The 9,711-nt window shown below is 46.2% G+C and overlaps 1 protein-coding gene across 6 annotated transcripts in view; it reads right to left on the bottom strand.

Moving 5' to 3' along the window:
* Positions 1-9,711, bottom strand: part of NBEAL2 (neurobeachin like 2) — a 158,319-nt gene that overhangs the window by 80,218 nt on the left and 68,390 nt on the right. For all 6 annotated transcript variants that reach the window (XM_027842181.1, XM_027842176.1, XM_027842177.1 and 3 more), the window contains exons 2-6: positions 8,660-8,748; positions 7,669-7,818; positions 5,512-5,593; positions 4,569-4,696; positions 2,450-2,532 (exon numbers count right to left, since the gene is read on the bottom strand). In XM_027842181.1, the coding sequence (XP_027697982.1) occupies positions 2,450-2,532; positions 4,569-4,696; positions 5,512-5,593; positions 7,669-7,818; positions 8,660-8,748 (532 nt within the window). The remainder of the gene's footprint in view (positions 1-2,449; positions 2,533-4,568; positions 4,697-5,511; positions 5,594-7,668; positions 7,819-8,659; positions 8,749-9,711) is intronic.

Raw genomic sequence — 9,711 nt, 5'->3', positions numbered from 1 at the left:
TTCCTCTCTTTCTGAGCTGAACACAACTTAACAGGAAGATAAACAAAAGGAAAAATATCATTGCGGGAAGGGAGAGGGTTACAGAGATTTTATCAGAGTATAAGGAAAAACTTTCAAACACTTGGAGCTCTGCAAATGCCAATTAAACTGTCTTGACAGTAGTTTACTGTCACTGGAAGCCTCCAAATGGAGACCAGATGACCATTTGTCATGGATGTTGTTGGCATCACGAGGTCTGCAACCTCACTGCCGTCCTTGATTCCTCATTTGCACTCATCCCACCCAGCTAATCTGTTGCCAAATTTTATCGTTTCTATCGCTACATCTCTCATCTATGCCCCCTTCTCTCCACATCCTGGTTAAGGGCCTCATTGCCTCTCGCAGGGACTGCTCTACTACAACAGTCTTCTAACTGGTCTCATGCCTCATGCCTCTTCCTGCTCCAATCCATCCTCCACACAGCTGTCAATGCAATTTTCCTGACGGATAGGTCTGACCGTGCTGCCCTCCCCCAATACACTAGTGGCCCCCTCTGGCCTCTAGGATCAGATATTAACTCCCCTATTTGGCATTTAAAGCCTTTCACAAGCCATTCCCAAACTCTCTGGCCTTATTATATATTACTTCCCTTTATGCACTCTGTGCTCAAGTCAAAATGACTAGCCTTCTTGCTATTCTTTACACACGATACTCATCTCCCATCTCCATGCCTTTGCACTGGCTGTCCCTCATGCCTAGAAGATACTCACTCTTCCCCTCCACCTCGCAGAATCCTAGATTTCCTTCAAAACTCAAGCTAAATACCACTTTCTATGTTTACCCTTTTCTGATCCCCCAGTTGCCTCTCCCTGTCTCCCAAATCTTGTATTTATTTTGCATGGACTTCTATGTGAACATGTTGTCTCCCCCAACTGAGTATAATCTCTCTGAGGGCAGCAACTGTTTCAGTACTCCTTTCATATGACCAGCACCTGGCTCATAGTAGGCATTTAACAGATGCTTGTTGATTTACTGACTCAGGTAGAAGTTGGAATGAAAGATCTCCAGTCATTTCCCCTCTCTAGGTCTCAATTTCCTCACCTGTAAAATGGGGCTAATACTGCTCACACTAACTAGCTCACACAGTTGTTGGGAGGAAAGCCCTTTGTAAAGCACTTGAAGCATTTTATAAAGTGTGAGGACAGTGACCTCTGTGTGCCCTTCCACGTCTGAGATTCTATAATTCTATGACCCGGGTTCCAAAGACAGTTCTGGCTTTTATCTGCCATGACTTGACCACGGACATGTAACTTCCCCTTTGCCAGCTTCCTCATTGGCAAAATGGGGAATATCACACTTGAATTTCCTGTCTCACAGGGAGGACAGGAGGAAAAGCACACTGTAAAGCTCCCAATGCCATAGAAAGTTCAGCTATTAATGCAACTTACATACACACACATTTTATTCCCCCCATTACATGTTAAAACAATTTTTAAACATTTTGACTTTTTTTAAAAAAGTTTTGAGTTCCAAATTCTATCCCTCCCTCCCTCCCTCCTTCCCTTCTCCCTCCCAGAGATGATAAGCAATCAGATATGTTATACATGTACAATCATGTAAAACATTTTCATTATCAATGCAATGATTCCTACAGATTACTTTAAAATGATTGTATGATCAGAGTATTGTAAGGGGCAAAGGTACCAGATTTGGAGTCAGGGGACTCGAGTTCAAATCCTGACTCTGCTACTTCCTACCTATAGGAAATCCCTTGGCAAATCACTTCCCCTTCCTAACTAGCTGTGTCACCTTGGGCAAGTCACTTAACCTCTGTCTCAGTTTCCTCAAATGTAAAGTGCGATAATAATAGTACCTACCTCCCAGAGCTGTTGTGCAGATTGAATGAGATAACATTTTCACACACACACACACACACACACACACACACACACACACACACACACACAGAGTGCCTGAGTTTCTGGGTCTTAGTTTCCTCCTCTGTAAAATAAGGGGGTTAGACTCAGGGGTCTCGAGTCCATTCCAGTTTGAAAGCCCCATGACCTTATTAAATGAATAAGTGACTGCTGAATGACTGACTAAATAAGTAACTGAAAGGATAAATAGAAGGCAGAAGGAGAATGGAACAAGCATTTATTAAGGGACCATTATGCATAAAATTGTATAATAATACATGTGTAGCGCCACTGTGCTAAGCACTTTACAAATATTACCGCATTTGATCTTCACAACAACCCTGGGAAGTAGGTTACTACTGTTATTACCATTTTACTGTTAAGGAAATTGAGACAGAGAGGTTAAGTGACTTGCCCAAGGTCACAGCTAAGAAGTGATTTAGGCCAGATTTGAACTCAGGTTTTCCTGACTCTGGACTTAAGAGTTCTATCTACTGCACCACTAGATGCCTTCTCCTCAGCGGAGGAGAACAGGAAAAAAGCATTGGACTCACCTTGAAAGAAAGTGCTGAAGTCCTTTGGCAGAGCTGCTGGAGCAAACTTGTACTTGCTTTTCTCCTTGGGGCTCACGACTTCCCTAAAGGAAGGGAGGAAGGAAGAAGCCCCTGAGGCTGGGAGTTGGGAGAAGGGGAGAGGGCAGGGAAGGGGCTGAGGGTGTAGATAAGGTGCTGAGGGCTCCTCAGAACACTGTCTGCCTGCCCATCACCCCTGATTCACTATACCTTTGGTCTATCCTCAAATATCTGCACCCCACCACCACTCAGTAGGGTCACAGAAATAATTGCCCAGGCAGGTCCTTCAACCAGATTGTCTTCCAAGGGCCAGTGATTATCCCTCCTTGGAAAATACCCCTAAAAAACTGCCTCCTCCAGGAGATCCCCTGAAATTTGAAGGGGGAGCACAGCTTAATGTCTCACTTTACAATAAATATTTATCACACCTCTACTCCTACCCTCAAAAAAAGAGAGAGGAGAAAAGCCCTGACAAAGGCATAAATTCTACATATCCTATCCTTACTCATAATCGCTAACTCCCCAAGGCCAAACCCTGGAAGTAAAAACTCCTCACCCCGGGATTCAAGGCTTCCAGTAACTCCTCTATGCGTATATTCTACATTCACTAAATTGGCGAACACCTTGCCTCATTGCTCACTGACCACACCATGCTTATTCTCCACATCAGACCTTGGCTGACACCATTCCACTGGCCTAGAAGGCCTTCCTTTAAGGTCCAAATCATTCATCCAACGAGTCAGTAAGTCAGCAAGTCATCTAATAAACACCTATTAAGTGCTTACTGTGTGCACAGCACTGTCTTAGCTCTAGGGTAGTTACCAAGGGCTTCCTTCCTGCCCCTACAAGACGATTGCAACAGTATCCTATGCCTTCTTCCTCTCACAAACTAAACTAAACCACCGCCAGTCTAACCCACTTGATCTCAAGTCGGCTTGGTGGAATCTTCTTGGAATTTGCTCAAACATCTACAGCAGCCTCTGTGTGCTCCCGGGCAAAGCTAAAGTTCAATCCATATACCCTATACTCCAGCCAAACTAAGCTTTCTCCCAAACGTGCAACCTCTGTGCTTTCTTGCTCAGGCTGTTCTGTGTCCGAAACGTCTTCCCTCCCCACTTTCACCAGCCATGTTTCTAGAGAGATTCTAAAGCCTATCTCAGAAGACACCTTTCTCCAGGAAGCTTGCTCAATCACTCCCCAGCCTATCGTAGCATTCCCCTTCAGACCTCAAATAATGCTTTGCTGTTCTCTCAATATTAACTAACTTATCCTGTATGTTGCACGTGATGGTTATCCATGTTGTTTGTGTCTTATTCCCTCATTATATTATGATCTTCATGGGGGCAGAGACTGCGTCGTAGTTAAACTTTGTGCTTCCCCCAGTGCTGAGCAATGTTTGGTACATAGCAGGTGCCTAATAAATGTTTTGTTTTGCTTTAACAATTGAATGGATGACGCTTAATATCTACTTGACCTGGAGTAAGTCACAGTAACCACTCTGGGCCCGTGTATAAAATAAGGGGGTTAGATTAGAGGTCCCCTAAGGTCCTTCCTTGTTCTAGAGCCTATGAATGAACAGATCACAGAATCTCAGAATGGGAAAGAACCTCAGAGGCCCTCCAGTTCACCCCACACACCTGACCAAGAATATCCTCTAAATATGGTAAGGCACGGTCCCCGTCCTCACGTAGCTTAAGGCCTTAGTCAAATCCCACCCCTTCCTCCAGAGAAAGGGCCTCCCCCGTCTGACTCGGGCCACAATGACCCTCCCTTCTCTGAGTCCTTTTAGTACTTGGTGGGTGATTCCAGTCCCTCTTTAGGCAGTGCCCAGTTATCATTGGTTTTTCTCTACCTGTCTGGTGTCCCCAGGCAGAGCTGGGGACTAGGACATTGGGTTCTCCTTCTATCTCACCAACCTTCCACCCCACTGCCCCCCAAGGGCCCAGCACAGTGCTGGGCACAGGATGGGATTGGGAGGGTTTGGGTTTTTTTTTTCTCTTTCTCATTGCCATAATCACAGTTCCTTGGCCCTACCACCCCCACCCCACATATACACTGTGAGTCCCTCCATGGTCTTCCCACCCCGCCCAGTCAGTCTCACCCACTCAGCTGCCGTCTCCAGGTCTGATAGGGATCGAAAAGGCACTCCAGAAGATGGAGGGCATGAAGGGCCACACTTTCCAGCTGAGACTTGCAGGGTCTGTCAGGGGCTGGGGCACCTCTCTTTAGCTGGAAATGGAAGAGAGAGGGAAGGGAGGATTAGAAAGTCCGGAGAGCAGCAGAGCCCCACTGAACTGAACCAGGCAAGGTCACCAAGCAGCCCTGCGGTGTTGTACTCTCTGTAAGTCTGGTCTTCACAAACGGACTGGGAGCTCCCACTGTCCCTCTGCACAGCTCCGCGCTGGGCTGAGCACAGGGATCATTCTACCATCACTAGCCCGGTTTTCAGGCCCCAGCACATTTAGGAACTTTCATAGACACACATGCACAACATCTATAACCACGCAATGGCATATTTTTTGGGACAAGATCTGTGATTTCATTGGTATGAGGAACTTCCAGAGAGAGGAAACTCTCTACCAATGCAGATATTTAACGATTTATAACCACAACTACCAACACTCAAGCACATACACATTTTTTTTTTCAAGAAAATTGAGGTTAAGTGACTTGCCTAGGGTCACTCAACTGGCAAGTGTCTGAGGTCAAACTTGAACTCAGGTCCTCCTGACTTCATGGCAGGTGCTCTATCTGCTGCACCACCTAGCTGCCCCCCCATATACATCTTAAAGGCACACACTCACAACCAAGCATCTATGATACCCTGAGTGGTCCCTTCAGCTGTGTTTGCCCTCCTGAATAGAGAGGGCTCTAGGTTTGGAAAAGGTCCAGTCTCAAGGACTCCCTGCTCCCCTTAATTAACACCAGGCCACTAGAGAGAAGACACCTAGAAAGAGGTGGCAGGAGCTGATCATCTGAAGTCCCACAGCATGGGGAAGGGCCCTCCCTGCTCCCGGTCCCAACCCCTCCCCAGAGGGCCTCACCTCTGTGCTGCAGGCCCCCAGCATCATCATCACCGGGGGAATGAAGATGGGAGTGTTTTCTGCCTGGACGTTCTCTAGATTCCTGCAAGGACGGAGGAAAGGGGAGATGATCAGAAATCCAAGGGGAGGCCTAGGAGCATCCTGAGTGCTCTCCCAGGATTTAAGTACACACACTGACACAGGGATGTCCAGCCCCTGAAAATGAGTATGTGGTTGGGTCCACGATGACAACACAACAGAAAGACCCACCGGGACTTCTACACACAGGTACGAAGAACAATCTGAACACAGAAACGCACGTACACACAAAAGGAACAGAGAAACAAATGGACATGAGATGATGATGGCACAAAACCAGCTTGGCCCTAACACACATAAACAGACACAGAGGGACACAAAGACATACACAGTCCCTCTGGTAGCCTCTGTATAGAGTCCCTCTCATCTTCCAGAGTGACGGGGCAGACAGGCATAAGGGAAAAGAGAAGAGGCGAGGTACAGGCAGAAGTGGAGAGGAAAGAGAAAGGCATCTCCCCCTTATTCTACCCGGGGCGGTCCTCTTCCCTCACCTCATCTCCTAATGTGGGTTGTTAGGAGCCACTTGTGGGGAGAGGTAGGAGGTGAAGGGGACAGACACAGAGAGCCAAGCACATCCCAGGCCTTGGTCTGCTTGGTGTACCAAGGACAAGAATGCAAGAAGGGCTTCAGTCTGCTTCGACCCTGAGAAGCCGTGTGGAACAATGGAACAACCCCTGAATTGGGAGTCAGGAGACCTGGTTCACATTCGAGTTATGACACTGGCTAGCTGTGTGACCTAAGGCAAACCACTTCATGTCTGGACCTCAGTTTTCTCCTCCAGAGAGCAGGGACGACAGTCCTTATAAGGCTGACTTTAAACAGGATATCCAAACTGTTGCCAAATCTTGTCACCTCTCCACTTTTACAACACGTCTAGCACACATCCTCTTTTCTCTGCAGATGCAGCCACAACACCAACTCGGGCTCTCAGCATCTCTGCCCCTGGACTCTGGCAGGCCTCCCTCCCTCAAGTATCTCTTCTTCAATCCAGCCTCCATTCACTCAACCATCAAGGTGATGTTTCTAAATATAGATCAGACTACGTTCCCCTTTCTACCTGCTCCCTGAGTTCCAGGGGTGTCCCTGTTACCTCCAGAATCAAATATAAAGTCCCCTGGCATTCAGAGGTTTTCATAACCTGGGTCCTTCCTATCTTACCAGTCTTTCTACACTTTACTCCCTACATGCACTCAACAATTCAACAGTCCAGCAACATGGGTTGTTTTGTCTTTCTTTGCATTCCCAGAGCTTAGTACAGTGCCTAGAACAGAAGAAGAACTTAATAAATACTTGCTGACTAACTCAAGAAAGTGCTTGGTAAACTATAACGTGCTAGACAAATGGGAACTGTCCTAACCGTCGCCTTCTCACCAGTTCTCAGGCATGATGGAGAATCTCATTTTGTTCCCCATCCTTGATCCCACTCTGTCTCACCGAAGACCTTTGTAGGATCCATGGCCCCACCTTCGCAGGCTTGGCTGTTAGCACCCAGGCTGGGCTCTGCTTGGGGTCTACGTTGTATTAAGCATGTTCTATGCAATGTTGTTTTGTGGGCACGCGTGTGTCTTCCATAGGTGCAGGCAGACACACATACATACCCACGCAACAGGTTCTGCTTATAAATGTTTATTGAACTGAATTGTACTGGAAGGATCCCAAGATACTTGGAAGGAAAGGTTCTGATGCAAGAAACAGCCAACACTAAGGGTGAAGAGAGAAGATGAGCCCCCAACTCAAGGAACAGAAAAGAAAAAACCGAAGAGGCGACCTTTCTACCCCAGAATCTCAAAATGTTTGAGCTGGAAAAAACCTTAGAGATCATCACATCCAACCTCTTCTCCCACTTTAGATAAGGAAACCAAGGCTCAGTTTGAGGAATGGCTCAGCCACTGTCAAACAGTAGACATATGAAACTTCAAAGAACGCCAGAACTACATGGCATAGAAAGTTAGGGCCTGAAATGGTTCTTGAGACCATCTAGTTTAATCAGACAAACATCTCTATTTTAAAGAGAGGAAAACTATGTCTCCTGCCCTGGCATATCTCTCTTCCTCTATCCCAACACCCAGGTGTACCTACCTGCAGATAATGATGAAGAACTTGAGGAGAAGCAGGGCTTGGGTCAGCTTGGCCTCCCCCAGGCACTCGGCACATAGCCCCAGCTGCTGCCCCAGGACCTGCAGCACGTTCTGGGGCAGGCGGGGAATCTCTGATGTAGCCTCTTCTGGCCTGGGGTGGAAAAAAGGGATCATTGACAGAGAACTTGGTTGTCTCCTTCCAATCTCCATCCCCGTGGTGTCTACTAACAAAGGCAAACCCACCTGCCCCACCCTGAAGTCACCCTCCTCTCCACCCCAGCTGGTTAGTCTCTCCATTAGAGCCACTTCCCAGGGGCACAGGAGCTGAGGAAAGGCCCTGAGAGGATGTGGAGCAATAATGATACTAATAACAATAATAACACTAAATAAAACCCAGCATTTCTATAGTGCTTACTATGTGCCAGGTACTATACTATGCCCTTTTACCTCATTTGATCCTCACAGCAAACCTGGATGGTAGGTGCTGTTATTATCCCCATTTTTTTTACAGTAGAGTTAATTGTGGCTAATAGAGATTAAGTGACTTGCCTACTAGGGTTACCCATCTAGTAAGTGTCTGAGGCTGGATTTGAAGTTAGGTCTTCCTGACTCCAGGCTCAGCACTCTAAACACTATATCACTTAGATGCCTAAAAGGGTAGAAGGTTCTCTAGTCTTTTCTCCTTAATACAAAGTAGCTGTTGACTTGGAAGGTAGAGAGAAAACAAAACTCCAAGGGAGGAAAGCCAAGGATGGGTAGAATGGCAGAGAACATGGTGGGGTGGGAAAGGTCAGGAATGTCAAGCTGAGGAGAACACGTTTTTATGTGTTTGTGTTTATACTGCTTCCATATATTTGTGGGAATCTCCCACAGTTCGTCATTCTATCCAATCACTCCCAGCCACACTTAGGTGGAACTTGGATTGGGGATTGGTGCAGGGATGGGTCCATGCCCTGGGCCCCTTATTCCCCTTGAATCCCCCTTCCCTTCACCTTCGAGGCTCCAGAGAATGCACTGCAATGACCTTCTCAAAGCTGGTGACGAATGCTTCCAGCCACTGGTGCAGGTAGCTCAGGTCTTTCTGCAAGAAACACAAGGCCCAGGACTTGGTGAGGTTTCTGTTGGAAGGCAAACTACAGGCACCAGATGCCCCAGGCTCTCCTATTGACCAGGCCTGTTCATGGTGTAGTAGCAAGAACACTAAATTTAGAGTAGAAAAACCTGGGTTCAAATCCTAACAGACACTAACTAGCTAAGGGACCATAGGAATGAACACTGCCTCAGTGTCCTCATCTGTAAAATGAGGCAAAAAATGCTACTATATATAGTATAGGAATATTGTAGGAAAAGAAAAAAAATAAATAAGGATTTTTTTTTTGAGGCAATAAAGGCTAAGTGACTTGCCCAGGGTCACATAGCTAGTAAGTGTCTGAGGCCAGATCTGAACTCTGATTCTCCTGACTCCAGGGCCACTGTACTATCCACTGAGCTACCCAGCTGACCCTGATTATTTTTTAAAAGTCATTATTATTATTATTATTATTATTATTGTAAAAGCACATTAGAAATGGGAGATACATCAGATTTGGCTTAAGGAGGGAATAACATATACACTCAATTGGGTATGGAAATTAATCTTACCCTACAGGAAAAAATAAGGGGGAAGGGAATAATAAGGGGGGGATGATAGAAGGGAGAGCAGATTGGAGGAGGGGGTAATCAGAAGCAAACATTTTTGAGGAGGGACAGGGTCAAAGGAGAGAATAAAATAAACAGGGGGTAGGATAGGATGGAGGGAAATACAGTTAGTCTTTCACAACATGATTATTATGGAAGTGTTTTGCATGACTCCACATGTTTAACCTATATCGAATTGCTTGTCTTTTCAATGAGGATGAGTGGGGAGTGAGAGAGGGAGAGAATTTGGAACTCAAAGTTTTAAAAATAAATGTTAAAAATTGTTTCTATATGCAACTGGGAAATTAAGATACACAGGCAATGGGGTATAGAAATCTATCTTACCCTACAGGAAAATAGATGGGGA

The sequence above is a fragment of the Vombatus ursinus genome, unplaced genomic scaffold (genome assembly GCF_900497805.2).
Source record: "Vombatus ursinus unplaced genomic scaffold, bare-nosed wombat genome assembly UNPS02014867.1, whole genome shotgun sequence".
Taxonomy (NCBI): Eukaryota; Metazoa; Chordata; class Mammalia; order Diprotodontia; family Vombatidae; genus Vombatus; species Vombatus ursinus.
Note: the sequence above shows the minus strand (reverse complement) of the source record. Positions and strands in the feature narration are given on the sequence as shown.